Here is an 18,039-nt window from a genome sequence, read left to right as displayed (position 1 = left end):
TGCAAAGTTGTTTGTTGTATTCTTAACGTATCAGGGAGAAGTGATCCACTGTGTCTAATTGTTGAATTTGCCATCAGTGCTCTCAGACCTCCTGAGACTGTGACACAATGGGATGCTGCATTGCAAGATCGTTTCCCGGTCAAATATCAGAAGCCATATTTTTTTTTACTCTTCACATCCTGTTCCCCAGTTCACCAAGAATTGCATGTCACCATGACGGAGTCCGTAACAGATCAATTTATTGTTAACAATCACTGTTTTGGTATAGCGTACTTCAGCAAATGGAGTAAAGAAAACACAGATTAAAAGAAGGTCTAGCTAACAATCGCAATAAAAAGAAATAAATAGAAAAGAATCCGATTAAGGTTCTAGTAATTCCATGTTCATATGAATACATAACATCTACAGTATAAGTTAATCAATTGAAGCTACTGTATAAATACATCACCAGCATGCACAATATTGTATTATGGAGAATATTGGAGCAGTTATCATCTTACACTGAAGAAACAGTATAATAGGCAAGTGCATTTCTTGACCCAGAAGAAACTGAAGACAAAGGAAGTCCACAAACCTCACATCTACGTTTAGAGCTCCCACTTTGCATGTGCTCTGTCCACAAATGATACGCTGACATCACTAATCGAGTCTGTGGTTCCAGGTGCCGTTCCACACATCCTACAGGTTGGTATGAGGATAGCGTCGCTGCAGAATAAGGGTGGATTTGTGAAGGCTTATTGATTCGTGTCAAATTTATTTGAAGTATTTTTTTTTTTACCGTCTTTGAGTCTGCCAATCAAATCCTACAAACCTAGGGAGCCAATAGAAGTTGTTCTAGTAACGACAATACTGACAGTAAAGATTAGGTGTCCAAAAACAGTTAATTTATTCATTAATAAAGCACACGAGCACATGAGAGGGACAAGCTGCACTAAGTTTACTGGATGAGTTTTGTATTTTTAGTTACAGAATGACTGTGTGACTGACACCTGACAGGAAGCAAACAGAAACAGTTTACTTGATGTTATCTTCATCAACAGAGACAACCTGCTTCTCCCTCAACCATCACAAAGTGTGTGTTGCATCTAAAGGTGTCGGTATGTGTCGGAATAACACGATGACTTTGACAGCCCGAAAAGCTCGTCTGCAACCTCTTCGTCTCTCGCTTTGTCCTCTCTCTCTCTCTCTGTCTCTCTCTAAACAAGGCCATGACATTCAAGGTGACTCTAACATTTTTCCGCTGCTCAAGCATCAATTCCGAGTGCTCCTCCCCTCACCAAATACAATAAGACAGCTCAGCTTCATTTGCGCGAAATGACCAGTCTCTGCCAGTGTGAAGGTAGCGTTACCCAATCGTCACACTGTGATGAACACCTCTTTGCTTCTAAACTTGTATTTTGGCAAATGCTGCAGAGGCTACACCAAGGAGGGGTTTTCACTCTTCAATTTTTCAAATCCTAGATTATTTCTCAAACTGAAATTGTCTCCCCTCCTCCAACTTTGTCTTCACTTTTAATATGTTGAAAAATAAAGAACAGCAGCCGAGTTAGTACCATCGGCTAAATTGGCGGCCACTGTCCCCCCTCCCCTTCCCCCCCCCCCTTTTTTTTTTTAATTTCTAAGAACTTTTAACTATAATTATTATTATTTTGTCATCATTTGTGAGCGCGCGCGTGTTGTGTCGTTTTGGCAGAATGAGGTTTCGGACTCTTTAGTTGTTGCCCTCTCCTCCCTCGTCGTCCTGCTGGTCGCTTGTCCACAGCGTCAAGTTGTCTCGTAGCAGCTGCATGATGAGAGTGGAGTCTTTGTAGGAGTCCTCATTGAGGGTGTCCAGCTCGGCGATGGCGTCGTCGAAGGCGGTCTTGGCCAGGTGGCACGCCTGCTCTGGGGCGTTCTGGATCTCGTAGTAGAAGACGGAGTAGTTGAGGGCAAGGCCCAGGCGGATGGGATGGGTGGGCTGCATGTGCTCCTTGCTGATCTCGTGGGCCTCGCTGTAGGACTTCTCCGAGGACTCCACAACTGCCGCTCTCTTTTCCCCCGTGGCCACCTCGGCCAGGTAGCGGTAGTAGTCGCCCTTCATCTTCAGGTAGAACACCTTGCTCTCGTGCTGCGTCTCGTTGCAGTTCTTGATCAGGAAGTTGTCGAGGAGGTTGAGCACGTCCTGGCACACAGCCTCCAGCTCCTTCTCGATCTTTTCCCGATAGGCCCGAACCATCTCGATCTTCTTCTCGTTGCCGTCAGCCGTTGTCTTCTGCTCGATGCTGGAGATGACGCGCCATGATGAACGCCGTGCTCCGACCACATTCTTATAGGCCACGGAGAGCAGGTTCCTCTCCTCGTTGGATAGTGCTTCATTCAGCTCTGTCACCTAAAGAAAGAGAAGTCAATTGGTTAGCTCATCGGGTTTTTTAACATGACATATTTAATAACCTGGTACATGCATGTATGTTAATAGTAACTATTATTTAAAACATAAAGATGATGAACCCTGGCTGGTGGGCCCCCAACAGACTGTGCAGAAACTGCTGTCTGACTGGCTGCAATGGTGATTCTAAAACTTCCAACCATGGTTTAAGCTGCCGAGTAAAAAAGTGGAAGTCTTCTGTAGGACAGTGAAAATTGGAGAGGCACAAAAAAGCAAGTCAGAGGAACCTCCCCATGTGATTCCACGTCGAGGAAACAACGTGTGGATTATAAGGTCAGCTGGGCTGCCTCACTGTGCGTCATCTGACTGCTACAGAATGGTGGAGAGAGTTTTTTTTGTTGTTTTTTTTCATATGGAAATACACCTTCATAAATTCAACTACACCGAAAACAAAATCCCCACACCCAGCAGCTGACATCATCCTTACAAGTCAGCCTCTGATTGGCTCTCTGCAGCTCTGGACGCTGGTTTTGTTTTCTTTGGACGGGCTTGTGTCTGGCTGGAGGATTTAATCCTTTATACCCCACTGGGACTGTGTAGCTCAGGGACCTTCACAGACCTCTCCCACTATAAAGCCTGTTGTTGGTTTCTTTTTTAGGACAGAATTCATGAACTCCATGAACATACCACAGCAGATCTGCACAATGCCTTCATGCTGAATGCTGCCTCCACACTGACGGGATCTTATTTATACACTCTGCATGTATAAATAGAAATAATTGATCCGGCTGTATTTTTAAGCTGTTTTGCTTTTACTATAATGCACGAGAGAGAAAAAAAACCCTGACATGATAAGTGACTTGCCATCTGTTGGAGGAAGCTTCTACATAATACTGGCTTAACCTTTTGTCCTCAATCCACGCTTTATAACAAAACGATACACATTATGCAGACCTCACCGACTTTCCACAACTTTTGCCTTTACCGTATCTTAATTGAGACTACACGCCCTCGGCATAAAACACAGAAGCTGCTTCCCTCCTTGGACAAACAAAACGAGGCTTACATTCATGTTAACAACTTGCTAGCAGCAGTTTAGATACACTGTTGCTAGCAAACACTGACACGCTAACAATGACTAAACTGTTTAGGTTTTCATGGATAATGTTTACCGAGCTTAGTTTACCATGTTAGTACGCCATCACCTGATTGGCAAACTGCCTGACTCACTGCCACGTTTATTTGCAATGCTAAAAATATTCATGTTGCATATCCAGAATCCGTTTTTACAACATGGCTCTCTTTGTCTGAGAGGGCCCGATATGACCGACTGTGGCAGAGGAGAAGAGGCTCCCCTTAAGCAAACAGAAGAATTCCTTAATGTAAAGGCACAACATGTGTGCAGAGTTATTCATGTCACATAACTTTAGTTCAGCAAAAAAAAAAAAAAAATGCTTGGGAAATAAGACATTTTGACAAATTCCACAATCTCTGGGTTTGACAGATGATTCCATTTTTGTTATGGCGTTTTCTGAGTCTGTTTGCATAGCAGTGATGACGATGATGCTTCATCTGAGTACCATATATGTTGGTGAAATGGTTGTGCTGAAATATTTAACTACCAACTTGTGCTATGTAAAAAGGTATGAGAGGAACTCATCCACAGGGGAAAACAAAAGTCTGTAAATCATTTAGTGGAAGTCCTTTCAATAGATATTTCTGTCTGAATCAAAGCAGTACTGTCCGACAGTCGGCCATTGCCAGCCATTGATAACAAGACTTGTTTTTTTATTCAGTTGCTGTTTCAGGTGATCGGGTTTGCCATGTTAAGCATTCTCTTATCTCATGGGGTGTTGGCACTCTGCTACCGCAATGAAAGAAAGGCACAAAGAGTTGACTGAACTTTTTGTCACACATCAAGACGATTATCCCCGTAGGGAGTGCTGCATGGGAGGGCGCAGCATTCATGGCACATGGCCGAGCCTCAGTGTCAAGGATAAAGTCAGATAACAAAGTTTAAAGGTCACATTATATGCAAAAATAATAATATGCCTGCTCCACTTGAAAATGTCTGCACAAACAGGCCATTTGGAGATTTTCCCTTTATGACGTCACAAAGGGCAGTAACCCCTCCCCCAGGTCGGTGACCATCCCACAGCTAGATGTTTGTTCTGCTCTCTCAGTCTGGCCTTCTCACGTAAACAATAGGACATGGAGAGAGAAAGCCCGAACCAGCCAAGCCCTTCTAAAGAGGGGCGTGGTCAGACACTGCTCATTTACATATTTAAAGCTACAGACACAAGCACAGCCTGTTCTGAGCAGGGCTGAAATAGAGGGGTTTATAAGCATACAGGATCAGAGTGGATTTACAACAAGACACTTCACATATGTTTTGTGGAGCTTTGAGACTTATGTACTTTGGTTGAGGATATGTGACCTTTAGAGGTGCTTCAGTCACTATGAGCTGGCCGCTGGGTCACAATGCTTTGGTTTGACTCCAGTTACACACAAGAGCAGCTAATCCGTGTTCCAGTTGTAACCACAGTGTGTGTTCATATGAGTAAAATGACAAACGATGTGTTCATCGGATGAAGCCATACAAGGCCTCATCCGTCCACACCCACTTTTTATGTTCACTGATACAGTCATCACAGCTGTGGTTCAGTTCAATGGACCCAACCGTCTGACTTAATCAGATCTAACTTGAACTGTAAAAAAAAGAAAAGGCAGTGAAGGGCAAAGAGCAAACCAGTGATGCAATCTACTGTCTCCATGGCGACTGCATAGTCTGCTTTGTTAGTGAGGGCCATGCTATCGCTGCTGGAGACACAGACAACATGCTGCTTTTGGCAGGGAGGCCGGCTGACGTGGTTGAAGGTATATGGAGAAAGTTGCAGCACTGAGGGTGGGGCGAGTGCAAACAGGCCCCTTTATCTCTCACACCTTTCACTCAGCCCAAACACTGGGGGTTGGTCACTTTCACAGTGACAGGGTACTGATTATAAAAAGGCAGACAGCCTGCACATGAAACATGAAAGGCAGCCAAAATCAAATGCAACCTTTTCACTTTGATCATGCGTCAACCTAAATCAAGGTGTGCAGAGCCTGCGGATATTTATGTCAGCTCGTTGATCCGTCTGACACATTTTGGGTACATTTAGAGTACCAAGAGGATTTACCGTTTCCAACCTACCTGCTTAACATCAAGTCTACATGCTGATGTTAGCTTAAGTACAACCTAACAGAGCTGAATATAGGCATCATCATCACCAGAAGAGAATCTTTACTAATTTTGCATAAGTTGTAAAGCTGGTGCCAAGCAGAGGCAGCAGTTTGCCTGGATATTTAAAGAGGATTTTCACACCAGTCTGTCTGCTTTAATTATAGATGACAGTACTGCCGCCCAGAGGATGAACCACATCCACATTTAAATACAAAAAACTGTTCAGTAAAATTCAAAGTAATGTTTAATGGTAAAGTGATTCCAAGATGAACGATGTTCCCAGAAAACTAATTTCATAGTTCAAATGAAATTTGAATCAGGACTAAGGCCCCGTTTACACGGAGACGCTGTGACAGAAACGCATCGAAACGACCCCACTCCAGATTCTGGAAGCACAGACCGTCTACACGGCAGGTCTTGCCTGAGTGAAAACGATGTAGTTCTCATGCCCGGCCAGTAGTGGGCAGTGGAACTTTACAACGCGACACTCAGCAGTATAACCACTTCCTCCACAACATCCTCCTCAGCGGCTAGTTCTCCCAAGTCTTACCTAAACGCTGCGTATGGTCGCCCTGTGCTCGGGTAAAGGTTGAACTATTTGCCGCAAGTGTTCGATGCTCTTTCAGCGGTGACATACACAGTATCATATCAAGGTTCTGTTTATACAACGCGAATAGCTGCTGAAGCACATAGCACGAGCGAATCCGCCGCCATTGTTGTTTATGTTTTTTCTCGACTACTGCGCATGTCCAAAAATATGGGGGGGAGGTGTGGTGAGGTCATCGCAGCCAGAGAGTTCGCTCCGTTTCGTTCACATGGCTGCGATACGCCCCCCGTATTCATTTCGCTCCACTCTGGAGGTCGAATTCAAAAGCTTGCGTTTTCACCCCCGTGAAGCACCGACGCCGTGTGAACGAAAGGCCAATCCGATACTCAACTGTTTCGTTTTACTGTCACAGCATCTCCGTGTAAACAGGGCCTGAACGACTTCTCTTCAGGTGAGAACACAACACGCCTTCGGTCCTCCCTGCAGGTTAACGTCCACATGCTAGCTTACGGCCGCTCTGGCCGATATGCCAGTTTAAATTGACACAGCCTACATTTATTTTAATCTCAGTTTTCTCTTTCAAAATATTGTCAAACCTTGTTGCTCCTTTGAGATGATCTAAGACAGCGAGCCTGTGAACTATGGAGCTTCATCCAAGGCTTGTAGCGGGCGCCTGTGTTGCAGTCTGAGCAGGACATTTGACCAGCATCAAGGTCCAACATATAAAAACATAACATGTAATTCTTGTGTTTAACCATATAGTCGACTCGATACGCTCTACTTCCTGTAAGAGGACTTTTGTTTCTAATACATTATGTTCACATCCTTCATGGTCCCAAGAGGATGAGCTCTCCAGTGGATTCTCCCTCATCTTTACCAAGAGGCTGACTCTGTGAAATGTTGTGCCCTGCCCTGTCTTCTCTCTACGGAGGAGGGGGGGAGGGGGGAAGACAGCTGTCTGAAAAAGTTTGGATTTGGATTGCAGAACCCATTTCAGACCCTCCCGGTCAGAGTTACATATTGCTCCTTTAAGTCGTGGTGTGTAGGGTCTTCACAGAGACAATCTGAAAGCTCTTATGAAGCCCCCACATCCAGCTCTGTACTTTGTAGTGAACAATCATCTGACATAAGAGATGTCCACTGGCAGGAGTGTCAACTTTGTGTTTGTTCAGTAAGGAGTGTTTCAGCACAAGACGTTGTAAATTTTACAACTGACATAAATATAAAGACGGCTGTACGAAGGTCAGGTATGAAGACAAGCAGACAATAAACTGACATACGTTGCACAATGATCCATCTTACAAGCACAAGAGAACGTCACCCTGCCCTCCATTAGTCATGGCTGAAGCACCGCTCTGTACCACAGCCCATTAAAGTACAGTTAATGTAAAGTAGTGTGTGACCAACAGCCCATACAACAATCGGAGTAGGTCAGTGTTGGAGCAACAGAGGGGTCAGGAAAACAAGGCCTAAACGGCACGTCTGTGATAACATGGCTGCCATTGTTTGGAGGGCTGCGGGTTGAGCAGAAAGCCCTGACGGAAGCTGTGGTGACGGGAGGACAATGAAGCCTTGTCTGCCCATAAAGCTCATCAACCGCGCTCGCTCTCTCGTGACTCATCCTCGCACAAGGCAGTCAAATTTTCAAAACAACTGAGTGTTAATGCAAACAAAGGCCGGGCAGGACAATCAATAATTTCCTGTTTGACAGCTCTGAGCAGAGACAGAGAGAAGTCTGGGTGAGACCTCACTGCCTTCTCGGACAGATTCATATTTCAAAGGTTGACCACTGAACCACAGCTTCACGATTTCCTTCAGATCCCCTGCTCATGTTCTCTCTCACTCCGGTCTTTTCTGACCTGGTGTGACAACCCCCCTGCCGACCCTCAATTACGCAGCAGAGCACAAAGGCGCCGTGGACGGCCTGACGTCACTGGCGGCGGTGTGAGTGGAGCTCGAGCCTGGTGCGAAGAAAAGGAGAGTGTTGTGCAATTCTATGTGCGAGTCTTCGTAATAATGGTGGAGAGGGAGCTTCAAGTAGCTCCTTGTTGCTATGCCAACACATATGACAGTAGTTTTTCCCATGACTACAGCTGACGTTCAAAAACAGAAACTGTATAAACACTGGAATATTAAAGTCAGGACCTTACAGAGCATGTTTAAATGACAAGATGAAGAAAAATAAATGGATGTTGCACAACGTGACCGAGAGTGAAAGAACATCAACACGCTGCTGTCAAATAGTTCTATTAGTACGGACGATGGCTTCTTCGGAAATGCATGTTGTTGCATAAAGAAAACCCTATTGGCTGCTTTGTGTGATGCCTTGGAGCAGTGGTTCCCAAAAATGAATGTTGGGATAATCTATGTGAACATATAAAGACGTCATGATGCCTGTAGATGTCTGCAGCTCTTTACACATAAACATGAAGCCACCTGTGTGTGTGTTTATTTAGTTCGGTTTGTCCACTAGAGTGCTAGAGTCTGCATGGTCATAACAAGTCATTTTGTCTCTCCAGTTTTTGGATAGGCTGATTGGTGTGTGCTACATTACATCCATCAACCACCTCCACGGACGCTGGGGCTCCCCGGTCTCTGGCTGCTTTAATTTGGAGTCGAGCTGGGATCCCTGATTTAAGGGACAGCACCTTCTAATTCACTCCTAAAACAACACAAATCAATGGATTAAGTTGGACTAATAAAATACATAAAATGTATTTATTACTGAGTGACAGCAGGTTAATAAACATGTATTGTGATTTCTTTAAACTCACAGTCTGGAGCGTCTGCTGCACACTCATCACATGTGGACTCCTGGTGTTACTAACAATCCCAGCGCTGAGCTCAGTGTGCGACTGCATTACTAATACGTCGTCATAAACTGTAACTCACATTTCACGTTTCTCCTTCATACTATCCTGATCTTCTTACAGTCTCTGTTTATAATCCTTCACATTCATCCAGAGGCAGGAAGTCCCAAACCAAAGAGCCCCATCATGGAGCCAACGACCTCATCCATTACACCACAAACACTAAACATTCAATACATGATCTGGGCAGGAAGAAAACCTATTACACAAATAAATCCATCTCCAATGTAAATAAGAGTATTTTGCAAACCTCCCACCAAAAAAAACACTTTTGAGAAGTCACAACAGAAACTCTCTGTGTTGACAACATCAGCAGTTTGACCTGAAATGATTGGCCTTCTGACCGTCTGAGGTGTTTATCACCACCATGCTCAAACAAGGGAAATGGACACTGCTCACACAAACACACTAAATGAAGATCACTCAACTTCTCTGGGTCCAGAGAGATGCATGACCTCCTTCACTTCATCTACTGAGAGGTTGGATTTAAACAACAACGTTCAAACGGGGCCCCTCCTTCTGGGCTCATCGCCCCCCAGGAGCGCAGCGCACGCTCACTGCAGGACTTTGTGTGTCTTGTTGTACCTACAATGCCAGCCACCGCACACTAGCACAAGCTCCCCGCCGGTGTTAGCTAACCCGCCTGTCTCACAGAGAGGAGGCCAGCTCGGACTCTCTGGGTAAAAGCCAACACAAGGTTCAGCCTTGTTGTAGAATGAGCTTTATCTGCTTGATGTTACGCCTCGCTGTGATCATGTTCTCTCTTTGCCCTGAATGTATCTTTCCCCAAACTCAACGACACTCTGCCATTGGCTAGAAGACATACATCAGCTCCCCCGCCCAGAAACGTCCCGAGTCAGCAAAAACAGCCAAATCTGGTCAGAGGACAGGGTCTCTGCACACATGTACCGAGGTCCAGAAGGGCAGCTTTACTTTTTTGTACAAGTGTGTATTTGATTTCTTTCAGAAAAGAAGAGACACCTCGGAGAGAGGAAAATAATATTCTCTACAAAGACACTAGTCTTTAGAAGACTCTGAGCAGAAGCAGCAGCTCCTCCCTACTTATTCCTGTTTAGTTTCCTCTCTTCTTCTCCCTCATTTCCTTTGAGCTATATTACAACTGCAGATCTGAGCAGATGATGTTTTTATAAAGCAGCTAGCATTTATGTCTGTGCACTCGCTGACAGTGACTCAGCAAAGGAAAGACAACATCACAATAAGCGGGTGACAGAGAGACGATAAGGTGCTGCTGAACCTGAAAGCAATAAGGGTTCAATTCTTCACATATTGCTGCAAACATAAGTAACGCCCTGCGATGTTGTGATATGAGCCTTATTATGTTGCATGTAGGTGGGTCGTGTGGGCGGTTTTCTGTACGGTCTTTGTGACTCATCTCTGAGTCAGGGCTCATTTCGGGACAGCCTGATGTATCCTGAGATGACATTGGGCTGCGTTCATAATTGGATTGAGGTTCAGGGGTATGCTCATACGACAGCAATGAAAAAAAAAGAAAGAAAAAAAAGGAGTTGGATGCTTCCTCTGCCTTCTGGACAAAAGACAAAACAAGTGTGATGGATGGAGAACAAACAGGCGGAGAGAAGATGGATATTTCCTGACACATAACCCCATTTCTTAGTGAAGCACAACGACTGTAGTGAAAGCCTTCAAATTACACAAATCTATATAAACTCTCAGACGAATTTGTGAGGAGAAATCGAACAGGGCTTTCACACTTGCAGAAAACTCCTGTAAAGGTTGTGATACTTTCAGGAGGCGCTGCATGTGAGAACACAAACAGCCACTTTTTTTCACTCAGACTTTATGCAGAGCTTCTCTCGCCAGTGTTCTTCTCTCCTCGTGGTCTGCGTGAGTCGATGTGAGAACGCAGTAGGATACAATCTGGAGAATTCTCCCTGAGCCAATGGGAGAGGGCGGTGGCGTTTACATCCTGTGACTGGAGTGAGAGCATTGGCTGTCTGCACGCAACCGTGACGATCTCCGTGTTCTAATGAACCTGATCCATTCCGTTTCCTGTTCTCCAGCATGTTCTTCTCCACTCTGTAGTTTATATTTCGATTCTGTTGAACTACCGATAGAAAGTCAGATAGTCTCATTAGAGCATCGTAAAACACACTGTTTTGCTTCGTCCGCCACTTTCCCATCATTTCTTTACGTCACATCTCACGAGACCCCCCGACCAGCCGTCCCCTCCAAACTGACCGGGATAGTCTCCCGCTGTGAGGTTCATGTGTGAACATCCAGGTGAGGAGAGGATACAGAGCCGTCCTCCTGAAGAGATCTACATATTGTGTGAAAAACAGCTCAATTTAGCTTGAAAACATCTCCCATGAGATGCAGCTTCCCACTCACACCCACTTGTACAGAGATTCTCATCATTCCCACACAAACACACATAAACACATATGCACACTTATACACATTCACTCACACACACACACACACACACATACACACACACACTGTGTTTATTGAAATTTGTCCTGCAGCTAAAATAAAACACGGGTCGTCTGAAGATTGGGTTGTTGGAACTCAAATTTGATGAAAAAGAAAATGATTAAGTTTCAAGGCTGCGTGTCTCTACCAGCTTGTGTTGTTTCCCATAGCAACGGACCAATCAGATGCTGTCGTGTCAGACTTCAGAGTGGCAGTGACAGTGATGTTGTTACCGGTCACATTTGGATCAGTAATCGACGTGTTTTTAATGCCCCTGCAGTGATTGGTTACCCGGAGTGTGCAGGCAGAGTCAATATTAATCTGACATACAGTTTTTACTGATCTCTGCTAGCGTAGCGTGTAGCTGGATACTACAAGTGATCATTGACGATCAACAGGTCTTTACACCCACAGGTTGATTTCTTACACTTTGCAGACAAGTAATCAGCTAATGGGACGCACTCTGATAAGTTTGATTATTTAACACAAACTTTAAAATATACCGTCAATGAACATAAAAAAAGCATAACAGAGTGCTGCAGGGATAATACTGTATATTGTAGGCCAAGCTGGAAGTTAGCATCGTGCCGGTTCCATCGACAAAAAGCTTACTGTCTGTTTTTTGGGTCGTTGCATAAAATAAGAATTAATAGTTGATAACACGCTTTGCCTTTGTTCATCAGGATAATCTTCACTAGTGAACACTATGTTCATCATTTCTGAGACATAAACGCAATCAGTGAAAGTTAAATGCTGATCTCGGGCCACAAAGGAACAACTGGACATTCACCAGGCGAAAGGCAGAACAGTTTTCATGTTACTGACAAACTCTGGAGTCTGAGTAAGCCAGGACAATCAACAGGAGAAGTTGTGCACGTGGTCGTGTGTGTGTGTGTGTGTGTGTGTGTGTGTGACAGCTAACTGAAAACAAATCAGTCATACAGTCCGTCATTGTGTCTGTGCGCACGTCGTGCAGGAAGAAGAGTAAGCATGCGTGTTGGCGTGAGCTTTTTTTTTTTTGGTCTCAGAGGAAATGTATTTCACCTTCTGTTATTTGAGTCCATGACTGAATCATGTAGGAGAGGTTTGATAGAATTTAGATTATTTGTGTTTCGGATGTGTTCACGGGATCTGCATATCGTAAGCTGAGACTTATGAAACCTCTTAGCGACCATCACCGAGAAATGGGTCAACCCCACATCTGTTCATCTGAAGGGGGCATCCAGCACCATGCGGGGGGGGGGGGGGGTTTCTTCATCCATATCCCCAAACACCAGTGAGTGTGATGTACAAAGCACACACTTCTGATGAAGAAGGATGGCACTACTAAGTACACTGACCAATAATGTGTGGCCTGATTATGAATAATGAGACGCAGAGTGAGCAAGAGAAGCTCTTTATGTGGAGTTACTTTACACCGTCTAATCCGAGATGCGTGTGTGTAAGCTGCGGTCCAAGTGAACAGTGATGCTCACGGATTAAGTTGCTGAAAGCAGTCAAATGGGGTTCAACATGCATACAGTAGAGTACATCCGGTACACATGAATGTACATAATAAGACTTTGTTTGGCACCAGAACAGCAAGACAAAAGGAGGCGCTCTCGTGGCTCTGCTCCTGTTATTCGTGTCAAACTGAAATCAAACAAGTGGAGTTGAAGATACAGAGCAAAGATTGAAACATGACTGTATATCCAAGGAAGGAGGTTTTGCGCCCATGTCAAACTATGATTACTCAGTATAAGTATACTATATTACTCAGTCCTCAGTTTAATCTAAAGTATAAATTCTTTAGGTATTGTAAGTTTTAATGAAATAAATATTCAATACTCAAAGTCACTTATGTAAAGGACTCCTTCACAGAAATGCATCAGCAAAGGTCAACTGCATGCACTTCAACAGAGCAGGGACTTCACAGTGCATGCTGTTTATTATCCAGGAGAGCAAACAAAGTTTTGCACAAATCTGTGACCTAATGCAACACTTTCAAGGTATAACCAAGCAGCAACCTGCAGGAAGTGCAAAATCCTGCAGTTCCTCGGGTGTCCACCGGAAGCTGGCTGCAGAAACACAGGAAGTCACATACACACTCATTCAAAAAGCCTCGTGTCTCGATTGGCCCACACTGTAGGGGGGGGGGGGGGGGGGGGGGGGGGGGGGGGGTTGATGACTCATCTGTTTTGATTTGATGAAGGAGTTATCCATAGTTAGACACATATCTGATGTGAATGACAGGTAGCCGTGGGGTAGCAGTTTGTCAAGAGGTTTAAAAGCTGCCTCAGCTCCATTTCTCAGCCTGTTGTAAGGTTGACTGAATGTTAGGCTGAGTCAGCATTTCCAGCATGGAGACCGCCCTCGATGGGACTCCAGCGCCCCCGGCAGGAACAGGCGGGTGACGAAGCCTGAGTGACGTCAGCAGTCTGTAAAAACGGCTTCATTTTTCAAGACCGGAGGATGTCGCTTGGTAAAAAACTACTTTTTGATTTTGACTCTGCAGTCAGTATGCCAGTCAGAGGTTTTAATGCTAAAAAGGCACACATAAGGAAGACGCATTTACCAAGTTTGCACACATAACAAGACAACAGTCAAGACATGCTTCATGTGCAAACTTCTTCAGCTAGCTTCTGCTGCTCTTTGGAGCTCTAAGGATACAAAAAGATCGATTGTTGGGTTGATCATTGTGGGTTTGTTTTTTTATTATCTCTAAATCAGTTATAACCAGAAGCATTTATTCATTATCTAAATTCAATTAATAAAGATTTCTTTTAGTTAAGATGTCCTGTAGCTGTTACCTCGTTCCCTGTGTAGGTCTAACGTCCACTGGGTGGGCGAACCGGGTTCAAGTCCAACCTGATGTACTATATCGTCTGTCCTAAAAATAGATCTTTTTTAAAAGATGTCCTGAAGCTGTTTTCAATTTGGTGCTCAGGGTAAATGATTTTTTAGTGATCCAAAAATATCTAGCGTTGTACTCTGTGGGTTAAAGTGAGAGGAAAACAAAATGACACGACGAAAGACAGAATCAGGACACGCAGAGTGTGAGGCTGCTGAAAAAACCTGTGATGTCTAACACAGCTCCTCGAAAATCAAAATGATGAGAAGCGTGACTAAGAAGTATTTCCTTCAGGAATATGTTTGTTAGATGTTAAAAAAAATACTTCTCAATTACTGCAGGTATTAAAAAACAAGAGTCAAACCTTTCTGTCTCAACAAAAAAAATGTTAACTTCAAAAAATGAAGGAGAAAAAAAAGTCCTTGATAATGCCTATACCTTCTACGTTTAAATGAATGAAAATAAAGTGATCATGTGAAAGACGAGAGGTGAGCGCACAGCATGTTGGTTGACTCCTGATTTCTGGGTTAGAGTGAGGGTTGTGTGTGTCCTGGTTAGCCGGTTCATTTGCCACCAGCGTGGTTGCCATGTCTGCAGTGACAAGGGATTCCCCTGAACTGATGGGCGAGGCAGCAGACACACCCCACTGCCCGGTGCTGCAGAGAGACTGGCTGGGTGAGGGGCAGCTCTCGCTCTGACTCGGCAGAAAATGGGAAGGGGTGGAGCTGGGCCCCCTCTGGCATTAGCAGCACAGCCCGGTCCTATAGAGAGCGGTGTCAGAGCGTGGCCCTTAAACACGCTGACAGGTCACTTCTTGACTCTTAGAGTTGAAGCTGACGTGAGAAATGTAGCTTCTAATATTTGTTTTGTCCTGTGTTAAAAACATTTGTTACACCGCAGTTGCAGCAAACAGATATCAGAGAGAGTTTGAGAAATGAAGATATTCTGACATTAAAGGAAAGATATGGGCATTCAGAAGGTCTGTATATTGTCACTTAAAGGTCAGGATCACAGACAGATAAACTCCTGCACACACAGCCTATTGAGGCCTTTCTTTCCTCCTCACACTGCACATCATCTCCCCTGCTCAATCCATCCATTCCTCTATCATCTTATTGTCCGCTCAGTCCACCCATACAGAGATGCAGCCTTTGTGGAGCTGTGATAAAACGCTGCCCATGAAATGGTGCACTACGGGTGGGCCTGTGCTGCATCTTGGCAGATGCTGCGGCACGCCTCTGTGTGGGAACCTGCTGGAAGAGGTCGAGGACGCAGGGATGCGGTTGCTACACACAGCATCGAGTAACACAGGCTGTCCCTCGTGTTATACGGATTGCACAAACCCTAAGAAAAAGAAGCCTTTTTTTGCTGCAATATGACACCCAGAGAGAGAGAGAGAGAGAGAGAGAGAGAGAGAGAGAGAGAGAGAGAGAGAGAGAGAGAGAGAGCCTTCTAGAAAGATTTCTGTCCACCGACACCCACGTCTGATTGAAAGGTGAACGCTTCGTAGGTTTTTTCGTGCGCTGCTTCTGCGCATATCGATCAACCTTCAGCCAACATTGCTGCTCGTCAATGCGCCAATTACCGTGGAGCAAATATGAAGACCGCTGCCAGTTTGTCTTTCAGCACAAAGACGAAGAAAAGGAGAGGGGTTTTTTTCCCCCATCTGCAAATCAATGGTGCTCAGCATCATGTAAACCGGAACACAACCATCAGCCCAGCCTGTCACTCTCATCATCGTGGTACCACCGAGTGCGTCCTCTGCTCCGCCACTATGCGCATCTTTCCACGGGATAATGTCCATTCTCTTTCTTTACAGCACACAGAGTCACTAAGGAGAACTAAATACTGTCTTATCGACATTTAGTGTGTTATTCCCCTCTTTTCTGTCACAATAAATCAGCCTGGTGGTCGTTTGTAAAGGAGTGTGCCGAAAGGCACCGCCCCAAGATCAGACAGTCCGCAATTCAGACAACCACAATCCACCGCAGCACAATGCCAACCAAAGCCGCCTCTTACTGTACATATCATTACTTTTAATGGTGACCTTACAGGGTGGAAAAGGTTCGATTCTATCTGACATGGAAAGACGTTTAAGGCTGGGAGGAGGAAATAAGGCTTTACGGGCCCTGAGGTCCTGCTCAAAATGATGTTGCCCAAACGGCATTATAACAGCGCCTCATCCTCATCAGAGTTATCTCTCACTCACAAATGGAGTCTTTAATCATAAGTTTAATACACCATTTACATCAGTTTTTGTCTGGCTTATCCACTTAACTGGAATTGCTCCCTGCCAGCAGCACCCTCCTTGTCTGCGCCTTTCTGTCCCTTGTGCCAGGTTGTCGTATCTCTAACACATGTCTCACATTTACATGCAGATATGTGATGACATTGTCAATGCATGTGTTTTAAAAGAAGGAGACAGGAGGGGTTCCAGAAGAAGCCTACTTACCGATTTCATGGCAGCTGCCATATCATCGTACCTCTCCGCCTGCTCAGCCAGCCTGGCTTTCTGCACCAGTTGCTCGCGGTCTACCATTTTTGCGGAGCGTGTGTGTTTGCTGTCCGTCTGTGTCAGAGCTAAAATCAAGAGGTAATGTGAATGTTTCAATGCAGAGTAAAGGGTACCGGCTCCTCTTGCTGCAGCTGCTGCCTGCTGTCTGTGTGCCTGCCGACGGGACACCCCTCCCCCTCCGAGCACTTTCCCTGCGATTGTGTCACCACCCAAAAAGGCGTGTCTTAGCCGAGTGATGTAACGAGCCAGGCAGTCCAGGGAGTATGACAGCACAGCCTGTGGCCCCACACTTAGGCAATGTAGGGTTGACATTATTATATCTGATAAAAGAAGGCGATCACCTATGAAGGATTTCGTAGTGGGCAGTGGCGATGGTCGAATTTATTAGGGCCCTGTAGGCAAAAATGCAGGGGGCCTCCTCAGACTTTTGTGTTTTATCACAGGGATGGTATGAAGCAGGACAAAGCATTTAATTTCACACAATAAATGTGGGGAAAGTATTCTTTAAGGGATTAACAAGAGATTAATGTTTCATTTTGGTAGAACCTATATAGAGAAATAATGAAAAAACACCAATCGCAACCTCCAGTGATATAAAAAGGAAGCTGATGCAGAAAAGGACAATCCTGCAGTTCCTCGAGTGTCCACTTGAGGCTGGCTGCAGAAGTATAGGGAGTACCGTACACACCCATTGAAAAAAGCCATTAACATGTTTACAGCCTGGTTCAATAAACCAAATAGGTCTGATCATGATCGTCACACACTGTACACCTCGGCTCCAGCACTCAGCGCTCAGTCTGTCAGTAGGATGAGACAGTATTTCCAGCATTGGGAGACCGCCATCGATGTGACTCCAAAAGCCCCCTGCGGGACCAGATGGGTAACTTCACTTAGCCTTCGTCCACTAATATTTACAGTCTCAATGCAATATCTCTAAAGGGGGATCCCAAACACTGTAGCATCCTCTTCCAATCACTTCTGAAGAGTAAATGATTGACAGGTTTCATGGCACAGCCCCTCGATTTGTTGATCATTGGGCTAAAGTAATTCTGCCTGCAGGCCACCAACAGGAAGTGTTACAGACTGTAGAGACGCTAAAGACATAACTCAGGGAACAATCGAATTTTCTAAACACTGTCAAGTAAACAAATGTTTTTTGTGCAGTCAGAAATACAGCCATCGAGATGTTCATTCTCTGAGCTCGCTAATGGCAGATCCCTGTATGTTTAAGCGTC

The 18,039-nt window shown here is 44.9% G+C and overlaps 1 protein-coding gene across 1 annotated transcript; it reads right to left on the bottom strand.

The window, feature by feature from the left end:
* Positions 1 to 222: 222 nt before the first annotated feature.
* Positions 223 to 16,980, bottom strand: ywhag1 (3-monooxygenase/tryptophan 5-monooxygenase activation protein, gamma polypeptide 1). The gene is made up of 2 exons (XM_079356040.1): positions 16,742 to 16,980; positions 223 to 2,368 (listed from the first exon to the last, which is right to left on the bottom strand). Exons 1-2 carry the CDS (start codon positions 16,826 to 16,828, stop codon positions 1,712 to 1,714), a joined length of 744 nt encoding a protein of 247 aa, XP_079212166.1. The 5' UTR covers positions 16,829 to 16,980; the 3' UTR covers positions 223 to 1,711.
* Positions 16,981 to 18,039: the final 1,059 nt, after the last annotated feature.

The sequence above is a fragment of the Symphodus melops genome (assembly GCF_947650265.1).
Source record: "Symphodus melops genome assembly, chromosome: 11".
Classification (NCBI taxonomy): Eukaryota; Metazoa; Chordata; class Actinopteri; order Labriformes; family Labridae; genus Symphodus; species Symphodus melops.
Note: the sequence above shows the minus strand (reverse complement) of the source record. Positions and strands in the feature narration are given on the sequence as shown.

Bases quoted from the DNA above. Each gene is read 5' to 3' on its own strand.
- ywhag1 (XM_079356040.1), bottom strand. From the start codon at position 16,828: ATGGTAGACCGCGAGCAACTGGTGCAGAAAGCCAGGCTGGCTGAGCAG. The intron at 2,369-16,741 runs GTAAGTAGGCTT...CTCTTTCTTTAG, and splicing joins TGGCAGCTGCCATGAAATCG to GTGACAGAGCTGAATGAAGC.